At 43.4% G+C, this 27,401-nt stretch overlaps 1 protein-coding gene across 1 annotated transcript in view; it reads right to left on the bottom strand.

The window, feature by feature from the left end:
- HLCS (holocarboxylase synthetase) overlaps window positions 1–27,401 on the bottom strand; it is a 239,689-nt gene that overhangs the window by 117,211 nt on the left and 95,077 nt on the right. Inside the window, exon 6 of the mRNA XM_003800674.3 lies at window positions 18,576–18,847. Coding sequence (XP_003800722.1) covers window positions 18,576–18,847 — 272 coding nt within the window. The remainder of the gene's footprint in view (window positions 1–18,575; window positions 18,848–27,401) is intronic.

Raw genomic sequence — 27,401 nt, 5'->3', positions numbered from 1 at the left:
AGACGTGTACACCTGTGTTATTGAAGTCTCTATCAAAATAAGAGACATTAATGTCACTTGGGAGGTTCTTCATGCCCCTTCCCAGTGGATCCCCACTACCCTCCCCACAGAGGACCATTCTTCTCATTTCCTCTGACTGCCTATTTCAGAACCTCATCAAACAGAATCATACCATATGCACTCTTTTGAGGAATGTTTCACTCTGGATAAAGATTTTGGGTTTTATGCATGTTGACGCACGTATCAGTTTATCCTTTTTAATGCTGAGTAGGGCTGCGCTGGATAAATATACTGTGTTTTATCCATTCAGCTGCTGATGAACATTCAGGTTGTTTCCAGGATTTGGCTACTATAAAGAATGCTGCTACCAACAGTAGTGTACAAATCTTTGCATAGATGTGTATTTTCATTTTCCTTAGGGAAATACCTAGGATTTTTAGGTCATGAGTATATGTACATTTACAAAAAACTGCTACAGCTTTTTCTTTTAAATAGTTGCACCATTTTATATTCCCATCAATGGTATGTAGGAATTATAGTTGCTCTATACCTTCACCAATATTGGGTATAGTCAGTCTTTTTATTTTCAGCTAATCTGGTAGGTGTGTGGAGATATCTCACTGTGATTTGTTTTTTTTTCTTAGAGACAGAGTTTCACTTTGTTGTCCTTGGTAGAGTGCTCTGACATCACAGCTCACAGCAACCTCCAACTCCTGGGCTTAAGCGATTCTCTTGCCTCTGCCTCCCGAGTAGCTGGGACCACAGGTGCCCGCCACAACACTCGACTATTCTTTGTTGCAGTTCAGCTGGGGCCAGGTTTGAACCAGCCACCCTCAGTATATGAGGCAGGCACCCTACTCCCTGAGCCACAGGTGCGCCCATCTCACTGTGATTTTAATGTGCCTTTTCTGGATCTTTTCAGGTGCTTATTTGGCTGCTAGCATTCTTTTTTTTTTTTTTTTTTGAGACAGAGCCTCAAACTGTTGCCCTGGGTAGAGTGCCATTGCATCACAGCCTCACAGCAACCTCCAACTCCTGGGCTCACGTGATTCTCCTGCCTCTGCCTCCCAAGTAGCTGGGACTACAGGTGCCTGCCACAACGCTTAGCTATTTTTTGGTTGCAGTAAGGTGACCAGACGTCCAGCTTTTGGCGGGACAGTCCCAATTTTTAACAATTTGTCTGGTGTCCCATAGCGTTTTTAAAAAGTCCTGATTTTTGGAAAGAATGCATGACAAGCTAGGGAACACGGGAGAACAGGAAGGGAATATACGGTTTTCGGCTGCCATGTGGCTATTTCGTCAGGATATGTGTTTTATATTATTTTTGTTAATTTTATAATGTTAAACTTTAATAAGAACAAATAATTGTTGAGAACTAATTATCGAGAACTGCTTATCAAAGTTCGCATTGTTGTCAGGCCCCGCTCCCCCCGAAGATGTCCTGCTTTACCAATGTTAAAATCTGGTCACCTTAGGTTGCAGCCATCATTGTTGTTTGGCGGCCGGGCTGGAATCGAACCTGCCAGCTCAGGTGTATGTGGCTAGTACCTTAGCCACTTGAGCCACAGATGCCAAGCCTGGCTTCTGGCATTCTTAATTTGTGAACTGTTATTCAAATATTTTTCTCATTTCTTAGTAAAAGGCAAAAGATTTGTCCATTCTAAAGAGAAACCAAAGTATATTTTCCTCATTTTTAAATTGATGTTTGTCATGTTATTATTGAGTGTGTAGGAATTCTTTATACATATCCTAGACGCCCATCTTCCATCAGATATATGTTTTGTAAATATTTTCTTCTAGAACGTGATTTATCTATTCATTTCCTTACTGGTATCTTTTTTTGTTTGTTTGTTTGTTTTGAGACAGAGTCTCACTATGTCACCCTCTTGGGCTTAAGTGATTCTCTTAGAGCCTCATCCTGCCAAGTAGCTGGAACTACAGGCATCCACCACAATGCTTGGCTATATTTTTTGTTGTTGCTGTTGTAGTTGTCATTGTTGTTTTTAGCAGGCCTGGGCCAGGTTTGAACCTGCCAGCCCCAGTGTATGGGGCCAGTGCCCTAACCACTGAACAAGAGGCGCGGAGCCCTTCTTTGACTTTTGTAATTCTTTCTCTTAAAGTCTATTTTATCTGGTGTTTAAAAACAAAGTCACTCCAATCTTCTTACGCTGTTTGCATGGTGTATCTTTTTCCATTCTTTTACTTGTATTTTATCTGTGTCTTTATAATTAAAGTAATGTCTTGAAGAGATATATCCAGGTATTACCTTCTTAAAAAAATCCATTCTGACATTTTCTGCCTTTTAATTGTTCTGCTTAGTTTATTATCATTTAATGTAAATATTGATAAGGTTGAGTTACGTTAAACCATTTAGTTAACTCTTGCTTTTCCCCTCTATTTTTGTGTTTCTAGTCCTCTTATCTTGCCTTCCTTTGAGTTGTGTGGATCTTGTTTAGAACTGCATTTTATATATTAGCTTTTTGAACTATGCCTTTTACCTTATGTTTTTAGTGGTTACTCCGTGGATTATGCGCTACATCCTTAACTTACACATCTACTAAGTGTTAATTACATAGTATGTCACATTAAATGCAGAAATGTTGCACTCTCACAGGGCCACTTACCACCCTTCACTGTTCCTCTATGCTAGAGTTCTCATGTGTATTATATCCATATATACAAGATAATGCAAGATGATGTTACATAATTTGCTTTAGGCAGATACAAAAGATACACGTGTGTTTATATATATACACATACATGCACATTTTTTCCCCAAAGAAATTAGGTAGAGAAACTATTTTGAATTTACATAGTTACTTACCCAGGTAACACTCCTTTCTAAAGATCAAATTTCCCTCTGCTGTTTTTCCGTTCACCTTTTGGAACCTCGTTTGGCATTCTTTTTAGCAGACTTGGCCTATGACAAATTGCCTTCATGTTCTTTTACCTAAAAAATGTATTTTTGTCTTCATTGTTGAAGCAATGAGTGAAGCAAATATTTTGCTGGATATAGAATTCTGGGTTGACAAGTTTATTTTCTTCTTTAAGCCCTCTAAAAATATTGCTCCATTCTCCTCTGGTCTCCATAATTTCTGAGGAGACGTCCACATTCAAATCCTTATTGCTTCACACATGAAGTGTTATTTTTCTCAGATGCCTTTCAGTATTTTTCTTTTCTCTTTGGTCTTTAGCAGTTTGAATATGATGTGCCTAGGTGTATTTTCATCATATTCATTTGGCTTGGCATTCGCTAAACTTCTCAAGATCGTTAATTTGCCTTTTGCCAAATTGGGGAACTATTTGGTCATTATTTTTTCTTTTTTTTTTTCTCTCTTCTCCTTCTGGAACTCCACTTATGCATGTATTAGACATTTTGATGTTGTTCCACAGGTCCCTGAGGCTCTGTCTCTTTTTAATCTTCTCTCATCTTTGGACTAGATAATTATTACTGTTCTATTTTCAAGTTCACAGAACTTGAGAACATGAGGAGGATATAACTGCATTCACTATGGCTGATCTTTGAAGGGTTACCATGAACCAGACAAAAGATAAAAGAAACATGCAGTTTCAATTCTCAAGTAAAACCATACAAACTAGAGATGCCCAGTCCCAGCTGAAACTCAAGGAAATCAGGAAACTACTACTAGGAATGAGCACCTCTTAACAATCAGGAACTGCACTGACACTTTCATTTACACCATTGTCTTGAATCCAGATCACAGCCCACTAATAGCGCTATTCCTGTCCACATTTTACAGGTGATGGTGAAGAGGAACAAAAAAGAAACTTGTTGCACCAGCAACGTTCAAAGCTGGGCCTTAAATAACTTAAGACTCTCATTATAGCTCTTTCTACCACACTTCTCTTTAAAGCTAAAGAAATAAATAGGAGAATCATTGCGAATTAGACAATTCAGCTCGCCTGATTTCCTTTTGCAACAAGATTATTATGTAAGTAGATAATGGAAGTATGGGGGATAGAGTACGTTAGGCTTTCAGCAAAGCATCTGTTGGGGATAATAAAGCATTAGGGACTAAGAATTAAGGCTCTTAAAATAGACAAATCTTTTAAATGCTACTTTTACCATTACTCTTTATGTGACTCTGTCCAAGCAACTTAAACTCTCTAAGAGATACCTCCCTCATGGCTTAAAATGGGAACTAAAATAGTAAAGACTGAATGAGAAAAATACTCATAATGCTTGTAGCAGAGTAGCCGCCAAATAGTAAGGGCTGACTTAACATTAACTATTATTATTAGGACATCTCTTTGGAGAAAAGATAAAATAATTTGAAATAATAATGATAAAATAATACTAAATACTGTAAACAACAAGTATTAACCCCATTCTGTTCAACTTCTACCCATATCTGCTTTGTTTTATAATTTTCTACTTATCTTCTAGAAAAGAAAGATTATACTGAGGTCACTAGAGAATTACACATCTGCTGGTTGAAAAAGAAATGAGCTTGTTAGAAAAAACACCAGAAACAACAGACGTGCATTCACAGGGAATTGCTTAAGTAAATTATGGTCAGACTATACGAATCCAATAAAAAACATTCTTGGCACAGTGACTGCATAGGGAAATCCTTATTTCATATACAAAATAATCATAATTTTGCATATGTTGCATAGGAGGAAAAAAAGACTAGAAGGAGGTACATCAAAACATTAACGATTCTTGGCTGGGCACCCACAGCACCTGCCACCTACACCGAGGCTGGCAGGTTCAAACCTGGCCCAGGCCAGCTAAACAACAATGACAACTGCAACAAAAAACAGCCAGGCATGTGGTGGGCACCCATAGTCCCAGCTACTCGGGAGGCTGAGGCAAAAGAATCGCTTAAGCCCAAGAGTTTGAGGTTGCTGTGAGCTGTGATGCTATGGCACTCTACCAAGGGTGACATAGTGAGACTCTGTCCCAAAAAGAAAAAAAAAAAACATGATTTCGTATAGGTGGTACAGTTATGGATGATTTTGATTTCCTTATTATTCATTACTACATTTCTTTTCTATTATTTATAAAAATTCTTTTTATAATGGAAAATTTTTTCTTCAGAAAATTGATTTGTGTAGTTTTCTGTACCCTGACCGGCCTTGTATCAAGGTTTTTTGCTCTTCAAACTTAAAGCTTTCATCTGCAACACAGGGTATGAAAAATGGTTAAATACCAGAGATGTTTAGAGAAAAGACAACATGAGAATATGGAGGCCAGAATAACTAGCTTCATCTCTTCAGCTAATTAACAAATATCTTAACTATCATTTGGGAAAAGCTTAAATCTTTTCAACAGTATTTGGATTCATGGTCAGATTTCCATTTGGAATGGGATGGATTTATAAGGACCCATTCTGTTATCCTAAGGTGACCACGCTGCCTCAAGTTATAATAGCTCAATAAATATTTGTCAGCTGAACAAATGGTAGGAAAATGCTCAGCATCAGGGTGCTGAGACGCATCCACAACACTGCACAGGGCACTCTGGCACCAGTGGGTGACGGCCTTTCAGGCACTGCCCAGATCTAAGAGACTATGAGAGCTTATATACACACTATTTGCCTAAGTTAGGGTTTAGCAGATGTCAAATTCTCATTTAATCTCAATTAAGACAACACTGTGCTGGGAAGATTTGATCTGCTTCGTGATAGTTTTCCGGGTACCAACAATAAAATAGAAAGTGCCTATCACCTAACAATGCTGCTCTCTCTCTACTTATCGGGGGTCAGTGCTTCAAGAAGGCCTTTTAGCAGTTAGCACTTTGCACCACAAAAAAAGAGAGGGGGGAAAGGAGGGGAACAGAGCAAAACATAAAGTGAACGCTAGAGGAGGCTTTTTAACTGACCTTAGAAACAAAAACCCAAATTATTCTAAGAGAAGCTCCATATCAGAGATTCACAGCCCTGGTTTGCAACATCTCGGTGTCTTATATCATCTCCGTGGGTGTCACAGAATGTTAAAAACTCAAATGATGTTTCATTCCATTTAAGTTTATGAAAGAGAAGGTGCCCTAAGTTATTTCTAGAAGTAGGACGGGTACAGAAAATGAGGATTAAAATAAGAACTGTAGGAAAACAAGGAGAAAGCCACAACTTGTAGAAATCTTCTATTTCAAACTCTCGGCCACTGTCCCAAGCTTATCTGACCCAACACTCCAAATCCAGGCAAACTCTACACTCTCTTTGTTAACAAGCCACCCAAGCTTTAATGAGACTTCAAAACCTAAAAGGTTGCCCCTGCCATGGCCCCCTGCCCCATCTCCCACCACTTTCTTCAGAGAGCAGCCCTAAGGCTCTGGGTACTGTGGAATTCCACCACAGCTGAATTCTTTCCTGCTTCAGAGTGTTTGGATTAAAAGCAATTCTGGCAGAGATTTTTCTTCTTGGATATCACCTGGCTCTAACTGGAAATGTTTAGATTAGGGTGACCAGATTTTAACATCGATAAGGCGGGAGAACATGGCCAGAGGGTGGGGTGGGGGCAGGTGCGAGGCAGGGGATGGAGCAGGGCGGGGCGGGACAGGGGATGGGGAGAGGCCTGACAACAATGCAAACTTTGATAAGCAGTTCTTGATAATCACTTCTCAGCAATTATTTGTTATTATTATAGTTTAACATTATAAAATTAACAAAAATAATATAAAACTCATATTCTGGTGAAATAGCCACATGGCAGGCAGCAGAAAACCGTATATTCCCTTCTTGTTCTCCTGCCCATTCGTGCATTCTTTCCAAAAATCGGGACTTTTTTAAAACCCCATGTGACGCCGGACAAATTGTTCAAAAGTGGGATGTCTGGTCACCCTAGTTTAGATACCAACTGGACTGTCACCTCCCACCCCAAGGACAGCAGCCACTTTGCTTCTTGGGTACACAGAACCCACTCAGATTTCCCTAGATTCCAGAAGGAAACTATAGCTGCTCAGTCATCACGACTGTTGGTCTGCGGAAGTGAAGAAACTCTGAATGACGCTGAGTGTCACAAATGATACCAACAGCTTTCACACGACACGTAGCTACCAGAGGAACACATCGGATTCCATGCTGACTGGACAGCACTACGGGAGGCAGATAGGAACCTACCCTGTAAAAGATAGAATTAATTAAAAAATAATCCCATTCTGTCCTTTAGCCCTTAAATTAAAGAATCATCCTGAGGTCAGCTGGCCTGAGTGTCCGAGCTGGAAGGGCTGTGGATACCTTCTTGCCCAGTGGTCTTGAGACCCCTACCCTGAGGAACTTGGGCTCAGAGAAAGATCCAGAGAAGACTCCTGGGGCCCGTGTACACAGTGGTGTTCTGTGCTACTTCATTTGAAAGGGACTTCACTGCTGTAAAAAAAATTAAACCACAGATCTCGTAAAACCGTCTCATCCTACAGATGAACAGACCCAGAGAGGGTGGGTGATTCAGAACATCACCCAGCTGTGTCATGATGGCACAAGAGAAAGTTACAGTCCAAGGTTTCCGGGTTGTTAGCATCGCCACCCCACCAAATAATTTCACCTTTAGGCAAATTCTGTACACACATGTTACCCAACTTTAAACTATGAAAACTACATCAGCATCCAGGTGACCTCTGGAATGAATCGGCGAGGAAAGGGGCAGGTACGGACCCACCATCATCCCTCCCTTTTTCTGTCCTCTTATCCTTCCCACATCCTGAGAAAACCCTTCTCTGCCAGGCAATGACTTCATCATTTTCCTTCTCACTAATTTGAATACTCTAGTGGGAGAGCCAAACAAAAAATGAAAATGATGAATGACTCCTTATGTAATGCAGAAAAAATGTGGCATTTGGGATCTCAAAGTGACGGAATACCCCTCATGCAGAAACAGAACATGCTTCTCTCCAAAACAAAAAGCAGAAACAAAGGTATTTCACAGCTTAGAGTGAGTTTGGCCAACCGGTAGGTGTGTGAAAGATTGTAAAGGGGCAGGTGAAAGCAAATCAACTCTCACCTCCAAAACAGGTAAATGTTTTATTTGAAAGAAAAAAAAATTTTTTCTCAGTCACAAAGAGAAGTCAGGGGTAAAACAGAAACGGGGAGAGGGATGCTTATTAAGTAGAAGCAAAAATGTCTGCTTGATTACCCAACACATTTTTTAACACATTTACAGATTTTTACTCAAACATTTTTAACACAGAGCTCGGCCTCTATCTGCACACCACATGTATATAGGTGAGCAGTCATACCTGGATTGTCGTGAACACTAATGTCTAAGAATATCTAAAAAGTTTCCGCTTAGAAGCTACACCAGGTTTGGAAAATGCTTTTTTCCTCTTGTAATTTTCGCACTGCATCAGAGCCTTGGAACCTGTCTTAGTCTTTTATTCTGCAATTTCCAAGTAAGCAGCTAGCGGCAGTCCCGTGCAGGGAAAGTCCCTGTTGTGGTCAGTAGGCAAAGAGAGTCAATGAACTCTTCCTGGCCATACTCTTCGTGGAGAATGGCGCTATGGTGCACGGACAGGGCCACTAGCTGATTAAGCTCCAAGGTCCGTGTAGCTTTCAGTACCTCGTGCTGCCTCGCCCAGGATAAACCAGATCTCAACAAGCTCACTCTGGGTACGCCAAGGTTATGTAAACAGCTCTGTGGCAAAGGAGTAAGTCCTCTGCACTGCACAGACTAGAGCGAAAGCACTGCCAACCACCAGAGGACTCAGCTAACTTCTAAACTACAATCTTACTTTTTTTCCTGAGATAAACCTGAACTAGGAGGGGAAAGTTTAGAGAAGTCCCTGTCATCATCTTTTATTGATCGCCTTTTCTAACCCCAAAGCTTCCTTCATTAGTCTTTGTGGTCCTTTGTTGCTTATTTAAGTGTAACACAGGCGTCTGGCAAAATGAATACTGAATACAGAATACGACCAAGCAATTCCACGGAGCTGAAAGATTCAAGAGAATGAAGCAATGTGGAACATTCCTAGACAACACGAAAGGGTTAGGGGTCTCAGGAAGATGCTGGCCACACAAAAGGCACATCCACAGCCCAGGGAAATGTTCAAAGGGTTGAAGATTTGGCCCTTTCAAAGTGACTGAATTACTTGTGGAAAATAATGATTTAAGTGTTAAGATCTGAATGACAAGAATGATGTGGCTCAGACCTATAATTCTAGCACTCTGGGAGGCTGAGGAGGCAGTGGATCACCTGAGCTCAGGAGTTTGAGACCAGCCAAGATTCTGTCTCTAAAAATAGCTGAGCATTGTGGCCAACGCCTGTAGTCCCAACTACTCGGGAGGCTGAGGCAAGAGAATTGCTTGAGCCAAGAGTTTGAGGTTGCTGTGGGCCACGGCACTCATCCCAGGGTGACTGAATGAGATTCTGTTTTTAAAAAAAAAAAAGAAAGAAAGAAAGAAAAGAAAAGAAAAAAAAAAAGAAAGAAACATGCCCACATATTTTAAGAGAAAGACACATGTGGACAACTGACTTATGTTTTCTCACAGCAACACATTTTTGGCCAACATAGTAACTAGTGTTGTGCAACAGTATTTCTAGTATAATAAGGGAAAAAAAAACTATCAGAATCTCCAATTAACACCTCCACTCCAAGAAAAAGTATATCACAATTTTAAGCAGAGACCATGCTGATGTGTTTCCTGGACATCCACAGCACTGCTATTGAAGTCTGCACCGTGAAGGTCAAAAAGAAAAAAGAACTGCACATAAAGTTTAAATAATAATGAGAGCTCAGTAAATATTATCTATGTACTCAGAGCTCTGCAGACGTATTTCAATATATCCTCACCCATTCTTTACTGACTGGGTCCCAGAGTCTCTCACGCAGGGTCCTGCATACAGGTGGTGCTCAAGAGAAATTAGTTAAGTGAAAAAATTTTTATTCAAAAGCAGACCATTACTGGCTACATTATACATGGAAATTGAAGCCTGAAAGATTAGTGATTTGCCTAAGGTTATTCATCCAGTATGTGGTAGAACTAGAATTCCAACCATGGGCAGCAGGTTCATATCCCAAGTTTAAGCCACAGGTCAAACCAAGATATCCAAGCCTAAGAAATGCCAAATGAGTGAACCATGGACCAATATGCAAAATTTTTGCAAGTCCTTCTTCCCACAGTTACCCTACCACATTATCAACATTTTTCCAAAAGCACTCACATACCCTCAAAAGATTAAAATTGCCACCATTGAGAACATTTCCAAGATTGTACTGTAGGCCTAAAGGAGCTCTGACGAGCACAGCAGAGTTGGTGCCATGGCTAGGCAGAGGTGACCGTGCTTATCTCACCCACAGTTACAGTCACTCTCACTCTTCTGCGCAATAAATTTGTAGTGTCTCAGGTTGTCCAACAGTTAAATGATATTCACCTGAAATGGACTGAATGTTTGTGCCCCCTACCAAATTCCTGTGCTGAAATTCTAATCTCCAGTGTGACAGGGTTTGGAGACGGAAGTGATCAGGTCACAAGGGTGGAGCTCTCATAAATGGGATTAGTGCCCTCATCTCTGAGGACCCCAGAGAACTCTCTTACCCTCTTTTCACCACATAAGGATATGAGAAGTTGGTAGTCTGCCACCCAGAAGAGAACTCAACCGTGCTGGGTGCCACCTTGATCTCAAGACTTCCAGCCTCCAAAAGTGCTAGAAATAAATCTTTGTTGTGTATAAACTGCTCCATGGATGGTACTTTGTTACAGCACCCCAAACTGACTAAGACATCATCACTGAGAGAGACGGAGAAGGTTCAGTTCTTTTTTTTTTTTTTTGAGACAGAGCCTCAAACTATCCCCCTGGATAGAGTGCCATGGCATCACGCTCACAGCAACCTCCAACTCCTGGGCTCAAGCGAATCTCCTGCCTCAGCCTCCCAAGTAGCTGGGACTACAGGTGCCCGCCACAACGCCTGGCCATTTTTTGGTTGCAGCCATCATTGTTGTTTGGCGGGCCCGGGCTGGGGATTCGAGCCCGCCACCTTAGGTGTATGTGGCTGGCGCCTTAGCCACTTGAGCCACAGGCGCTGAGCCGAAGGTTCAGTTCTAACAAAAATATTACCTAAATAGAACACACTATAACCATCATAAAATGGTAAACATCCCAATAAGTTTACCCTACTTCATAATCAGTTATAAAATGTAAAACAAACATCCAAGAACACTAAAATTTAATGTGGTGGCATCTCTAAAAATATAACAGGCCACTAAACAATTCAATTTCAGGAGCTTGGCATGTGAAAGGTTAACTTATTCAGGTGTTGAACTGGAACAACAACAACAACAACAAAAAGAATTTGATGGAAAACTTGCCAGAATAACCCTTCAGTCATGACCAGTTCCAAAGTCAAAGGCTGGAGTTATATTCTAAACCTTAATATAGAAGTAAACATTAAAATGAAGGGTTTTTTTTTTAATTCTCCAATAATTTTCTCTTTCAGAGTACCAAATTGGCCCATAAAAAACCTCACAATAATTATTCCAAAGCAATCAACTTCTTAAAAAACCCTTTATTTCACAATTACACTAATATCCCATTAATTTAGGACACTTACCAGTGTATTTACTCCTTGCTCATTACCTGTGTGCACATTAAGAATACACCAATAACACAATACAGGCATTAATATGTAAAACATCAACAAAAGCCATCTGGAAAGCTAATGAATAATCAAGGGATTTCAAATTAAACTACAGAATTTTCCCTTAGAATCTTTAGGACAACACTGTCAAGCTCAATCTATTCACTTCGCCTCCAGAATCAATTTTTCAAACTTTATGACAGGTCTAATCGCTTCCACCTGTGTCTCCAGCGTGACTCTTGACTGGCATGCTACCAGCCAGGGTGGAAATGTAGACAAAGACCCCTATTAGGATCCGGCTGTTTCTCTACTGTGAGGTCACTCAGCCATTAAATTAGTTCCAGCCCAATTTCTGTCCTCTCGGGCCTCAACTTCGGGGGCGGGGGGTGCTGAGTGGAGTGAGTCAGCGGAGCAGAATCGGAAGGGAAGACAAGGGGGGAAGTGGTTGGGGCTGACTAGGTGCGCATGCGCAGGGCTGCACGCTCTGAAATCATGATACGACCTTCCTTATACGATTGTGTGCGTTCTCCCCAATGCAAGACCCCACACTCCAAGTTTTTAAAAGCTATTTTACGTGACTGTGCTTCCTTTTCTTTCCCTTTGCTTGTCAAAAGTCAACTGTCCCCCATATGACGTTTTGTCCACTAACATGAGGCTGACTCACAAATCTAGCTCAGCTTTCTTGAGGGCGTGGAGGTCGCTCTGAGATGGAGAGGCTGGTGGAAACTCTGACGTGGGGGCATCGCTGAATTGAAGGTACCTAAACAGCATCTCCTGTTTAGGTACCTTCAACCTAAGGTTGCTCCTGACCTCACAACCGAGGGCACAGCCCAGGAAGCAGACACTCAGGTTACAGAAAGTCTTGGTTGTAGCATTTCCCTACTAGACTGTAGGCTTTAGGGCATCAAGAACAAGACGGTAACTGCACAAAAGTGACTTACTGGCCCACCCAGCTCTCTCCCTGCACCAGTTACCTGCTGTGCCCTGACCAAGAATGATGGATACACCTCTAGAAGCAGGACTTCTAGCACAGTTTTGACTTTTTCCTTTCGGAAGGGTGACACTCAGGTATCAGCAAGTAACACTCAAGCGTCCCTCTGACACCCAGCTCCCCGGAGTGCTTTTCCCCTCTCCTTCTTCACTAATGCAACTCCTAAATCAAGGGTCCTCAAACTTTTTAAACAGGGGGCCGGTTCACTGTCCCTCAGACTGTTGGAGGGCCGGACTGCGGGCCCCGGGACGAGTCAGCTGCTAAGCAGGACAGGCAGTGGCAGCAAAAACACCCGGCCGGCTGGATAAATGTCCTAGGCGGGCCATATGTGGCCCATGGGCCGTAGTTTGAGGACGCCTGCCCTAAATCCACGAGGTGGAGGTGACGGTGGATGATGCTCCAAGATAAGCTGTTCTCACACCCAGAGATCACATGGAAGCTTTCACCTTCTACGTCAGCACCCTAGGAGCTTAGCCAGGTGTGCAGTCAAAGAAGAAAATATGATGTCCTCCAAAATATTTGTCAGCAGAGAAATTTCTAAAGCCTGCTAGATTTATAATAACCCAAGAAAAAAATGCCTCTGATGATCTTGAACGATCAGTGAATCGAATATACTGTTAAAAATTAAATAATTATCTTCACTTGTGATTTTAAATTTGCCATGTACCGGGGCCATGACATGACTATTCCACCTGAAAGATCTCTGGCTATTTTTCTTAGTGGTCTGAAAAACTAAAAAGTATATACCTGAAACAAAAATTGCTGATTGTCTCCCAGAATCTGCCCTTCACTCCTCCTTAGTGACAGAAGCCTGATTTCCAGATGGACTGATGGATGCCTGGCATAAAGACCATATTTACTTCCTACCCTTTTTTGTAGGAAGGCAGGTCATCTGTCTGACCAGCTCCTGGCCATGGTATATAAACAAAAAGGCCATGTGTAACTTCTGGGAAGAGTCTACACAGGACAGGGTGCAGCCTTCCCTACCCTCCTTCTGCTTACTGGCTCATGTAAGAACAAAAACACTAGGGTCGCCTCTCAGAAGGATGCCGAGGACAGCAGAGCAACTCAGCTGGGTCCCTGACACCTCAACCCTGGGCTACCCCTGTCAGCCTATCTCACTTGCAGGAGAGAAAAACTTTGTCCTGTTTACCGTCCTGTTTAAGCCACTCTTATTTTGGGACACCCACTGCATACAGCTGAACCTAATCCTAATAGACTGAGAGAAATGGTCACCCAAGAGAGGCATGCTGCTAGGTGTTAGAGCTTGTGCATGCCACCAGGAACACCACCTAATGATGCAGAGAAGCAAGGCAGGGGACAGTAGAACAGGGGGCAGCAGGGAAGGACACAGGTCTCACGGGTTCTCAGCTGATGGCTACTGCCTGCAGCAGCAGAGCCTAGGATAGAGTCCCGGCCTTCCTATATGTAGAGGAGTAGACAGGTGTCTGCTGGACACTGTATCTTTATAGGAAACAGCTCTGAAAATACAAAATGTCAGTGTTCATTGATCCTTGAAGTTCTTTGGAAGGTTTGATGAAAGAGAAATGACCTCCAACTACAGCTAACCAGTCTCAAGAAGGTGGAAAAGGATACAGATCTGACAGGAAAGGAGCGGTGTCGACCCGCAAACCAGGCTGAGCTGTGGGGGTGTCCCTGCGGCCCCAGCAGGAGATAAGACAGGCGTTTGGCCGCATAGAGCCAGGAGCCCCTGCCAAAGATGTGATTACGGGCTGGGCCTTTCACCCACGCCCACGGTTTCATCTGGCCCAAGGGAGCCACCATTAAATCAGGAGGGAAGGGGATGGCAGTGCTCTGAGGCTTTTAAAAGAACAGAGTTTCTAGGCTGAAAAACTCTGTCTAGACAAGATCTTTGATGGTTACTCACATGGAACCAATCAGAACCAAGCAGACAAGAGGCCAACTAAAGTTGCAGAGACTTATTTCTCCACAGAAACCATAAGGCTGGCCTATAAAAACCTGGGACTGTTCAGTCCCCAAAACAACCCGCCTCTAAACCCTCCCAGGAAGCGAGTGTAAAAAACTCGTGCTTGCCAACAGCCACCTCAACTGAGGACAGGGAAGCCCTTGCCCAGCACAAAGCCATGACCCAAAAGGACGCTGGATGAGAGACCTCCTCTGGGAGGGTAGAGCCTGGGCTATCAGGGAGTGACCAGGAAACTCACCCATCACCAATTCATGGGGTGCAAGGGGGACCCGATGGTCTTGATTTCTATGATAGCAGCGTGGGACAGGTGTGCTGGGGGCACAGAGCCCATCTGTTTTAACAACCAGATTGCCAGACCTCAACGGGCCACGTCCAGCCCTGACCAAGAAAACTGCGCATCACCCAGAGATGCTGAAGCTCATCAAGAGGAGGGACATGAAGAGGGCGTAAGAGCTGTCCCCCCGGAGGAGGAACATGGAGAGGGCGTAAGAGCTGTCCCCCCGGAGGAGGAACATGGAGAGGGCGTTAAGAGCTGTCCCCCTGGAGGAGGGACGCGGAGAGGGCGTAAGAGCTGTCCCCCCGGAGGAGGGACGCAGAGAGGGCGTAAGAGCTGTCCCCCCGGAGGAGGAACATGGAGAGGGCGTTAAGAGCTGTCCCCCCGGAGGAGGGACGCGGAGAGGGCGTAAGAGCTGTCCCCCTGGAGGAGGGACATGGAGAGGGCGTAAGAGCTGTCCCCCCGGAGGAGGGACGCGGAGCGGGCATAAGAGCTGTCCCCCTGGAGGAGGGACATGGAGAGGGCGTAAGAGCTGTCCCCCACGGAGGAGGGACACGGAGAGGGCGTAAGAGCTGTCCCCCCAGAGGAGGGACACGGAGAGGGCGTAAGAGCTGTCCCCCCGGAGGAGGGACACAGAGAGGGCATAAGAGCTGTCCCCCCAGAGGAGGGACACAGAGAGGGCATAAGAGCTGTCCCCCTGGAGGAAGGGGTGGGAGTTTTCCATGGCGGGGAAGAAGGATGCGCATGGATCCTGAGGACGTCAGCAAACCTGACCTCTCCCTCTTCTCTGAGACTAGAACCCCCAGTTTTCAGCTGGTATAAACCTTGTGACAGCAGGAGTATAGACAGAGGAAAAAAAGTTTCACAAACCTTATAATCAAGACATTTATCTAATTTAAATTTCACTTCTACTCCAGCCCATTGGGAACAAGCCCCTTGACTGCCACAGAAGTGACATATGCCTGCAACGAGAGAGATAGGCATCGGGAGGGCCCGGTCCCTGGATTTGGAAATTCTTCTCAGTCTGTCTAATTGGTCCATGAAGGTGACATAAAGACCACATGTTTTTTATAAATATCCATAAAGAGGCACAATTCTGCATACAGTAGATCCTGCTGCCTGGCATTCTATACACTGGTTTAATACTAGCATCCAACGCTGTTCCAGTAATGACCCCAAAGCACTAAAAGGTAACGTGTGAAACTGGTTGCGACATGCAAAGAGCATAAAAGCAGCATCTGGAAGAGAAAAGCTTCCAATACACACGAGTTATTACTAGAGTCACACAAGAGACAGCGTTTCCATAAGGGCAGCTCATGTGAGATCAAATAGGGTATTAGTTTGGTCTTATTCTTGAATATAACAAGCCATGGGTTTCATTTCTCCATCTCATGGTCCCTTCTGCACTAAGATGACCTCCTCCCTTCTTCCCCAATGCCTTCCTGTAAAAGAAGTTCTGGCCAGGGCAGCACCTGTGGCTCAAAGGAGTAGGGGGCTGGCCCCACATGCTAGAGGTGGCAGGTTCAAACCCAGCCCCAGCCAAAAACTACAAAAAAATAATAAATAAAATAAAAAACAGTTCTGGCCAGGAACTTCCTCTGATGCAGCAGGCTTCTGTGAGTAACTTTACCCCGCAGTGTTGGGAAGGAACACATATGAACGAGGGATGAAGAATGTCTATGATAAGTTAATGCCAGCAACAAACATTCATTCAATATCAGTTCTGTGCCAAGCAGAGGGATTAATGGTTAATAATCAAAGCCACTTCATTCCCTGCACTCGGCAGAGACCAGATAAGAAGAGAAATGAAGAAGATTCCAGAAAGACTAAAATGTTTTTCTCTTATGCAAAAACAGTAACTTTTAATCCTATGAGCGTTTCCTTCTCTGATGTCATCAAGCTCAGCTATACTGCTTCAAGTCCTGTTAAATACTTCTGCAGACCCAAGCTGCTTGAGGCAAAGTATTTTTTTAATAAAAAATTTTAATATCAAAAAAAATTACTGATATTCAAGAGTATTAAATCAGTGTACGTATACAGGTTTTTTCCGGCAGGGGGAAGAGTTGCCCTAAAACACGGGCTCGACAGCACATCACAAAACCCAGCCGCCTGAGGACACAGAGCCTTGCCCGGCTGCTCTCTCCCAGCGCCCACTGACCATGACACCAGCTCCATGACCACACCCCATGTTTCCAGCACAAAATACTCCTAATTATTATCCACAGAAACAACAAAACTGGTCTGGAAGTGCCCATACTTTTCTGTTTGAATTTCACCTACCAAAAGCTTTTGTTAAATAACATCTGGTTTGTTATTTAGAAAACGTAGTTATCACATGTTATCCCTTCAATACAGTAAAGTCTTCACTTGAGTAACAGAGATTCATCACAGGGTTGGTAGCAAGCAAGTTGTGACTGTTCTATCCCCTTCTCTCCTGGGGAGTGGTGGAGGGGAGTAGAGGAAGGAGAGTTAGGGAATACTGGGAAGAAAAAGTACCTATGACAACAAAAATTAACAGAGTAAACGAGAAGTGTCTGTGAACATGGCTCACCATCCCCTTCCCAGCCTGCCCCTGGCTCTAGCAGTTCCCCTACATGACCCTGCCTGTGGTTCCTCCACGCACTCAGACTGCCATTCGGATGACTCTGATGACAGCCAACTAAATGCTGCGGTCATCTCATCATTCTATACCAACATGTTATTAAATTCCAGCAATTATTATTAAGAACAAAGGCCAAAACATTTCCATACACTGAATTATACATCTGTCCACCAAGCAGCTGCATGGGTGAAATGCCTAGAAACTATGAATCCAGTTATTCTGGGATTCTTTCATTCCCTAAATTTTGGTTCCATGTTGAAGGAAGACGATTTCCTTATTTCCTCCCCCTATAATTTGGCTTTTTAAATCTAGAATAGCATTCATGAATACAAACTGGGAAGTCTTTTAAAAGTTTGCCATTTTTAATCTTTAATCAATATCCACAAATCAGAAGGAATGTAAAGGAAATCTGCAATAAGATTTCAAACATCCAAACGGGGTTACAGAGAGCCTAAAAGTATAGTAGAGAGGAATGTACCAAAATAGTTTGTTTTTTTTTTTTTTTTTTTTTTTGAGACAGAGCCTCCAGCTGTCCCCCTGGGTAGAGTGCCATGGCATTACAGCTCACAGCAACCTCCAACTCCTGGGCTCAAGCGAGTCTCCTGCCTCCGCCTCCCAAGTAGCTGGGACCACAGGCGCCCGCCACAACGCCCGGCTATTTTTTGGTTGCAGCCGTCATTGTTGTTTGGCGGGTCCGGGCTGGGGATTCGAACCTGCCACCTTAGGTGTACGTGTCTGTGGCCTTAGCCCGTTGAGCTATAGGCGCCGAGCCCCAAAATAGTTTTTAAAATTCAAAATTCCAACTTATTTCGATTTATAACAACACAGCTTCCATGTCATTCAAATTTGTCGTTCTAATGCCCCTGCAAAACATCCAAAATGCAAAACAGTGCAGGTAACAGCACCAAAGTAGAATGACAACCCGAGCTGTGCCACCTGCTAAATTTTTCTTTTCATGATATTTTTTCTAAGAACATTCGAGGAAGCAAGATGCAAAGCACAAAAAAAATGCCATTCCATAAAACACAAATCTTTGATTCAAGAACTTTAACTTCTCATCCTACATTTTAACTCTTCTAGGACAGGAGATCACCTCTACCATGCTAACTGGTTTGTTCAAATGTGTTACTCTACAATTCCACTCCCTCCCTTGATATTAGAGAGAATACCCTAACAGGATTCCCCCCCACCCCCCGCAGGTGCAGAGGGGGCCTGATCAGAACTCACCCATCCAGCAGACTCATTGTCGTGGGTGTCACCTCAGCAAAGAGAATTATTTTTCCAAATCGCTTGGTCTGAAGATTTTGCCGATATATCTCCAAGTTAAAATTTTCTGATGAGAAGGCCTCCGTGTCAGTAACCACAGGTATAAAAGACGGGGTTATTTCTATCTCAGATGTGCAGGATGAAACAAATTTAAGAGAGAGCTTGCTGGATTTTATTACTCCTTCAGGACCCACATGCTTCCCCAGCCATTGCATAAGAGGATCCCAGATTTCCTGTGTCATAAAGAAAGAAATGAAAAGGTTGTCATTTAGCATTATATTATATTCCTTAAAATGCCATTTTGGTAATATGAGCACATCCTAATTCATGACCAATAAAAGTTAGGTTAACACACCCCATGGACCTAAACTGTCACACAGTATGGTAATGAGCCAACTAAGTACGCTTATGCCATAAAAATAAACTGTTCAGGATCCAAGGAAATAAGTTCATTATCATACTTTCTATCTTACATTATGTCCTAAATTCTCAAGATTCTCTCCCCCCGCTCTAGAGTTAATAACTAATTTTCTAGTCCTCTGTGAACTTTATAGAAAGTTCCTATCTTTATCCTTTTACCCCAGAAAGAAATTCATTATCCTATCTGGGGAAAAAAATCCCACAAAAAATCCCAGGTGAATGAAGGCACAGAACGCAAAGCACCAAGATCCGAGAACATCCCGTCTCAGCCTCAGGTCACAGAAGACCTCCACTCACTCTTCTAAAGACAAGAACCCTGGCTACCAATAAGGGAGAAACAAATTATTTTCATACAGGCAAAATAATGGGGTAGCCCAACCCCACAGCTGCTTTCTATCTGCCCCTACACAGTCACGAGGGGGAGGAAGGCAGAATCTCGAAGAGCTGCAGAGCTCTCTGTGCTACCCCCAAAACCACAAGCCTGGAGGAGGCGGCCCCATCCCAGACCTCAGAGGGCTTCCTCTAGGATGGCTCATCAGAAATGGGGCTCAGAGAACCTGTTGGTGTCAGTAAACAGATCCAGGCTCTTAGGCCATCCTCATGCAAATGCCAGGCCCTTCAAAAGAGAAAACTGGTCCCTCTATTCTAGGGTGACCAGATTTTAACATCGGTAAGGCAGGACAACATGGCGGGGGATGGGGGGGCAGGGCGGGGCAGGGTGGGGGACGGGGCAGGGCAGGGCCTGACAACATGCAAACTTTGATAAGTAGTTCTCGGTAATCACTTCTTAGCAATGATTTATTATTACAGTTTAACATTATAAAATTAACAAAAATAATATAAAACTCATATTCTGGCAAAATAGCCACATGGCAGCTGAAAACCGTATATTCCCTTCTTGTTCTCCCGCCTGTTCATTCATTCTTTCCAAATATCGAGACTTTTTTAAAACGCCATGGGACATGGGACAAATTGTTCAAAAGCAGGACATCTGGTCACCCTACTCTATTCACACCTGGGGTATGTCCCAAAGTTCCCTGCAGGAGCATCTTTGAAGCAGTTTCAAAGAGAAAATTTAATTCAACTAAATTCAATTGATTAACCTTGAAAACTCACTTCCAGTTTGCAGAGAATGCAAAGGAGAAAAGAACAAGTTAAGTGACTTCAGAAGGAAGTAATCAAAAGAAATCCATTATGCAGGACAGTTGGGCTGGAATCATCAACAAGTCAGTGCCATGGAGGGTGTGGGGTGCAGCAGTGGGGAAGGGGACCTGGTCCAGATTGGAAGGGACATAAAACTGTAATAAAATGCAGCCAGTGATTTGTTTTTATTGGATTCTGATTTGAATAAATTAGCAGGAAAGGACAATCAGGAAACCTGGAAAGGATGACCAGGAAATCTGAATGCTGACAGGGCAGATAACAAAAAGGAATTATTTTCAGGTTTGTTTGTTTGTTTTGAGATTGAGCCTCAAGTTGTTGCCCTGGGTAGAGTACCGTGGCGTCACTGCTCACAGCAACCTCCAACTCCTGGGCTCAAGCAATTCTCTTGCCTCAGCCTCCCAAGTAGCTGGGACCACAGGCACCCACCACAACACCCGGCTATTTTTTGGTTGCAGCCATCATTGTTGTTTGGCAGGCCCAGGCTGGATCAAACCTGCCAGTTCAAGTGTACATGTGGCTGGCGCTTTAGCCACTTGAGCCACAGGCGCCGAGCCTATTTTCAGTTTTAATAGGTGTGATAAGGATACTGTGGTGATAAAGAAAAATATCCTTAATTTTTAGAAACGTATATGTGTCATGACATCGGTAACTTACTCCCAAAATATATAAAGCAAATAAGGCAAAATGTTAATAATTGTTAAATAGATGTGATGGTTATTGGGGGTACTTGTTACACTTCTCCATTCTTTTCCATGTTTGAGAACTACTGTAACTAAAAAACACAAAAGTGGTGAAATGAGCATAGCTATTATAAAAATAACTTAAACTAAAATACATTAGCGACCTATTCTTTCAGGCACCCATTCAATAAATACTACTGCATGTCTCCCTATACAGGCATTGTTGTAGGCTCTGAGGACTGAGCAGTGAAGAAGGGGCCAGAACTCCTGCCTTCAAAGGGTTTATACCCTAGTGTGGGAGTTGGAAAATGAAAAAAAAAAAGAAAAGCACAATATATAGAATGTTAGTAATACACGTGAAGGAAGGATAATGCAGCAGAGACGAGAGTTGAGAAGTATTGGAGCAAGCCACTTCAGATCAGACAGAAAGGCCCTACGGAGAAGGTGACATTTAAAAAAAGACCTGAAAGAAGTGAGGGAGGGCACTGTAATATGAATGTAATTACGTCATTTATATTTATCTATATGAAGGATTCGCAGGAAGAGCAAGTACAGAGGCTCAAAGAGGGAAAGACTGTGATCAGGGCACAACAAGAAAAGCAGCGAGCAAGGGGAGGATGAGAGAACTGAGGCCAGAGAGGTGGACGGGGAAGCCGGGTCCACCACTGGGGAGGCCTCCAAGGCCACAGTGAGGGCTGGGCTGTCACTCGAGGAGGAACAGGGAACCCCAGTGGGCTTTGAGGAAGAGCATGGGATAACTGTCATCACAGCCAGGTCACCCCACTCTGACTGTGCTGAGAGTGGCCTGAAAGGGAGCGAATGAGTGAAAACTGAGAAAAAAGTCATGTAAGTTATAAAGTCAAGTAAGTGACCCAGGAGTGAGACCACTGCCTGTGCCAGCATGCAGGGGACATGGCGAGAAGAGACAGGATTCTCATTACACTCTGAAATAGAGGCTACAGGATTTGCTAATAAGGGATATTTAGGATGTTAGAAAAGGGGGACTCAAAAATGAGCCCAAGAGTTCCAGCTATACTCCTGGAAGGTCAGCATTACCACTGCAAATCCCATGAGAAGAGCAGGTTTGGCGAGGAAGGGGCCGGTGATCAGCTCTGGGCACTAAGTTTGAGAGACCTGTTAGAAATCCCCTACTGCAACATAAAGGTCTCAAAAAAAAAAATTAATTAACTTGTGGGTGGCGCCTGTGGCTCAAAGGAGTAGGGCGCCAGACCCATATACATGAGATAGCGGGTTCAAATCCGGCCCCGGCCAAAAACTGCAAAAAAAAAAAAAAATTAATTAACTTGTCAGATTATAGATGACAATGTGAAGCTAGGAGAGCAGATGAGGAGATCCGTGAGACAGTGACTGTAGATAAAAAGAGAAGAACACCAGGGGGTTTATTCATTCCCTAGGGTTCTCACAAAGTCTCACAAATTGGGTGGGTGAAACCACCTAAATTTATTCTTTCACACTTCGGGAGGCCAAAGTCAGAAATCGAGGTGTGAGCAGGGCCCGCTTCCTCGGAAGGCCCAGGCCTCCAAGCCCCTGGTATTGCCGGCACTCCCTGGCACCCCAGGGCTCAGGGACACACTGCCCCATCTCTACTGCCATGGTCACAAGGCATTCTCCTCTCTGTGTCCCTGCCTGTGTCTCTTCCCATCTTCTAATGACACCAGTCACAGTGGCCTAGGAACTCACCCTAATGACCTCCTCTAAACTTGATAACACGTGCAAAGCGAAATCTCCCAATAAGATCCTATTCACAGGTTCTGAGGGATCAGAGTTTCGACATTACCTTTTCAGGGGGCACAATGCAACCACCAACAGAGGGTCAGAGCTTAGGTACCAGGGAGACTGGGAGCATGTGCAAAGGAGGCCAGAGGGCAAGAGAAAGTTAGGTGCACGTGAGGTTGGGCAGGTGCCGTGGGAGTGCTGTGAGTACACCTTGAAGGCAGGAAGACGACGACTGGACTGGGCAGCAGAAACCTCTTTCTGCCAAGTAGCTTATTGGACCGAGAGGCAGCTGGTCTGGATTGTGATGAAGGCAGTTTCATGACAACATGTGATGAGAATGGCTAAAGGAACACCCACTCCAAGGACAAAGCTCTGGCCATGCTTCCTCTACAGGGAAAGGAGGGAATGGGTCAGTGGTTAGAGGAAGGGACGGAGTTCAAACAGGTCTCATTTCCTTTAAGGGGGAGAGCAGCACACTGACATGAATGGTCCCACAGAGAGAAAACTCCGTGTCAGGGGAGGGTGGGCACCTAGGGCATGAGCAGAAAGACAGGCCTCAGAAGCAGAGTTGGTTCATCCACAAGGATGAATGTAGGTCGCATCCCCCGGGGGACATCCAGGCTTGTGACTCCACCGGATTCCCACCCTCCCTTGTCTCTGCTGGCCACACAGCCACACAGGACAGCCCTGGTAATTGACCTTTGAAGCTACTGCCCTGCTCCAAGGCCGCAGGGAGTTGGGAGTCCCCATGCCGAGAGCTGATGGAAGTTGTCTGCTGATACTTCTAGTTTCTCAAAAAATAGTGAGCAAGATCATTGGCTAAGAGACAAGAGGAAGAAGGGGTGGGAAGTTTGAGGAGGGAGGACCAGAGTGAGAACATAAATGCAGAGGGGAAAACAGTGTGAGCAGCTGGAAGTGTCTGGGGTCCCCTGAAGGTCAGCAAGTCTGAACTGGGCGTGAGCAGTCTGCACGATGCTGTGTTTTGATCCACCCACAGTCAGCAAGACACAGAGAAGGCAGTGAGCAGAGGGCGTACACAACCCACTGGCTTGGACCTCTGGCTGCAACAGAGGCCCTGCTGGAAATGGATGGTAAATGCAGAGGGTCCCTCATGGCCTTCACAGTGAGAGCAGCCCCCCAGGACTACACAGGCTCAGGCAGCAGCAAAGAAAGGTACACAGCCCCTGAAGAGCACAGCAAAGTAACAGGGGATCCTGCTTGAACAGAAAGCAGAAAAGCAGTTGGAAGAAGCCCACCTCACGTGAGCTACCAGAAGTTACAGCTGCTCCCATGATAGCACTCACTGGTCCTCCAAATACCAACGTGAATTTCAAATAGAATATTCCCCGTTCACCTTTATTTCTTTGATACGTACTCTATTGGAAGAAGAATGAGTGAAAGAATACACAACATACAAAAGTGATCCCCAAACCTCAAATCTGACCTTTTGTTAACCAACTCTGTTCCTAAAACTTTCGTCAATGCCCTTGAGGCATGAAATGCACAGATGTGAATTTCCATCACTTTCCTGGGGACAGCTGGATGTCACCAGGGTACCACGCAGGCTAACGAGGTGGATAGGTCAAACCACAGAAATACAGTAGACAGATGAAACTATCAACTAACTCCAGTTTTCATTAACTAAAGCAGAGAGCTAAGAAGTTGTTCATCAGGAGTAACAGGAACAGGAATCCCCACTGAAAGCTGATGAAAGCTGGGATGAAATGGAAAGGAAACAGCTAGCACCAAGTGGACTTTGAGAAGAGGAACAAAGCAGCAGTCTTCTCTAAAGTAAATCACCCAGGTTGGCCGTCCATGTGCCATTCATTTAAGAAATACACGTGGAGTTGTCTCTGTGTCTCAAAAACAGAACCACAGTGCAAAGACAGGAGGAAGGACGGTTATTGCTGTGGTTTTCAAACGTCCCCCAAATCTCATGTGCTGGGAACTTAATTCCCAAATTCATAAATTGATGGTATTTGGAGGTGGGGCCTTTGGGAGGTAGTTGGGACTGGATGGGGTCATCAGGGTGTGGTGCCTATGATGGGACCGGCGGCTTTAGAATAAGAGGAAGAAAGACCGGAGTGGACACTCTCTCTCCTCCCACCATGTTATAACACAGCAATGAGGGCCTTGCCACATGCTGGTGCCAAGCTTCTGGACTTTTTAGCCTCCAGAACTAGGAGCTAAATAAACTTCTATTTTTTCTTTCTTTTCTGAAACAGTCTCACTCTGTTGCCCAGGCTAGAGTGCCATAGTATCAACCCAGCTCACAGCAACTTCAAACTCCTGGGTGCAAGAGATCCTCCTGCTTCAGCCTCCTGAGTAGCTGGGACTCCAGGTGCCAGACAATGCCTAGCTAATTTTTTCTATTTTTAGTAGAGACAGGGTCTTGTTCTTACTCAGGCTGATCTGGAACTCCTGAGCTCAAGGTATCCTCTGGTGTTAGCCTCCCAGAGTGCTGGGATTATAGGTGTGAGCCACTGCGCCTGGCCAAACATCTATTTACAAATAACCCAGTCTCTGGTATTCCGTTACATCAACAGAAAACAGCCTAAGACAGATATGTATGTGTGTGTGTGGGTATATATATGTGTGTATACATATATAGACACATACATATACACACATAACTACAGTAGAGTATGACAAGTGCTAAGAAAATTCAAACTATTCAAATATATACTTCCCTTTGCCAAAGCAGGTCAGCTCCACTTGCCAAATTCAATCACCTGTTCTTTTTCTCTCCAGAATGATAGGGGTTACGTGTTTTGTTTACATATTTTGTTTTTGTACACATCAAGTCAAATTTATATCCCTAAGTGTGCCCTTTACTCAGTTAATGTACTGTCTTTATCACCTATTTTATCCATATGCAAGTTGGGAGCCAGAGTCTCAAGAATTTATATCATTGTTATGTCTACTAATAACTAAAGTAATATTCCAAATTAGTTGTTTTTGAAAACAATACTCAGATGCATACATTTGTAAAATAAATTCAAACGGATGAAAGCGAGGTGCTCATTCCGCCCCCCCCTTATTCCTCTTTCACATAATCTCTCAGGGCTTACCCAGAACCAAGTAAATTATTCAGAATTAAGAGAATCTAAAAGATAACAAATAAAACCAGAACTCTCTTAAGAAATATAACCATTTACCACCCTCAATTTTCCTGAATATTTATAATCATCACAGTCAAATGCAATTTTAAGCCACAAAGTTAAACTGAGTACACAGGGGAAACTTCAGGCTCCCCTATACCTTCTCCTCACTCCATCACTATCCCTGGACAGAATAAAAATTCTCAATAAAATTCTGGTTTCAAGAAGTATCAAAATCACTGCCCGTTTGATGTAAACCTGCCTGATATGTCTTTTCAAACGCACTCAAGTTACAATGAAGACTTGAGAGCTACATAACAAGCTGTTTGTTATACATTTAGGGAAAAGGAATTCATTCATGACTCTTGGCTACATCCTACTAATGATCATGAAGGCAGTGTGGAAATGTTATTGAAGCAAAAGAGTTTGGATCATATCCATCAAGGCCAATGAGCTAACATGCATGTAGTATTACCTACCCCACAACCCAAATCTATTCAACTCTTTGAACTCAACTTCCAGAGCATAGCTAAAACATCACTTCTCAGGGACGGTGTCTCTGATCCACTGCTCCAACAAATCTTTCACAAATTCTTACTCTACAGCATTTAGCACAATTAAATACATAATGTGTATAACCACTTACTCAATGTCCCAGCATCTTATTAGAATGTAAATTCCATAAAGACAGTATATGCATGTTTCTGTCTTGCTTCCCCCTGCCTCCACGGCTCCCAGTACCAGGTCTGACAAATACTGCATGTTTAATAAGGGTTCACCATATACAGGCCTCTTACATGCCTTACCAAGGGAAACTCTGCAAGTAACAGATGAATATATCAAAAGGTAAAAACTCAAAAGAAAAGTCAACAGGTCTTGACACAGGTACATAAGCACCAAAAAAAGAAATGCAAAATCTTGAAGCCAAGTAAGTTGCAGCTAGTTCTGTTGAAAACAAAACAGTAAGATTCCACTTCAAATGAGGTTTACAAAATCCTTTTGGTAAATGTTATTTTTTTAACATCTGAACTTCAAGAATTTAGTATTTATCTTTCTCTAAGATTTCGGATTAATTAAATATAATTTAGGTGGAACCAACAGTTGAATGCTTTATAGATAGTCACATAAATGCAGCCCTTTAAAATCAGCCATGGCACTAAGAAAACCCAGTCATTCTCAAGAAAGGTGAATATATCTTTGTTTCTTTTTGGAAAATTCCACATACAACATGAAAATCCCAAGGAATCTACCAAAAAAAATACCAGAACTAATAAATGGTTCAGCAACGTTGCAGGATACAAGGTCAATATACAAAAATTGGGTAAATGTCTATATACTAGCAATAAATATTTGGAGATTAAGCTTTTTTTTCAAATACTATTACCAATGGTATCAATTGATTTGAAATATTTAGGGACATATTAAACAAAATATATGCCAGACCTTCATGCTGAAAGCCACAAAACACTCCTGAATTGAAAATTAAAGAGGCTCTGAATAACTGAAGAGATAAACAATTTCATGTATCAGAAGACAATTCTGTTAAGATGGCAATGCTTCAGGCTCGGAGCCTATAGCTCAACTGGCTAAGGCGCCAGCCACGTACACCTAAGGTGGCAGGTTCGAATCCCCAGCCCAGACCCGCCAAACAACAATGACGGCTGCAACCAAAAAATAGCCGGGCG

This window comes from Otolemur garnettii, unplaced genomic scaffold, assembly GCF_000181295.1.
Source record: "Otolemur garnettii isolate 467f Iridium unplaced genomic scaffold, OtoGar3 scaffold00180, whole genome shotgun sequence".
NCBI lineage: Eukaryota > Metazoa > Chordata > Mammalia > Primates > Galagidae > Otolemur > Otolemur garnettii.
This window is presented reverse-complemented; position numbering and strand designations above follow the sequence as displayed.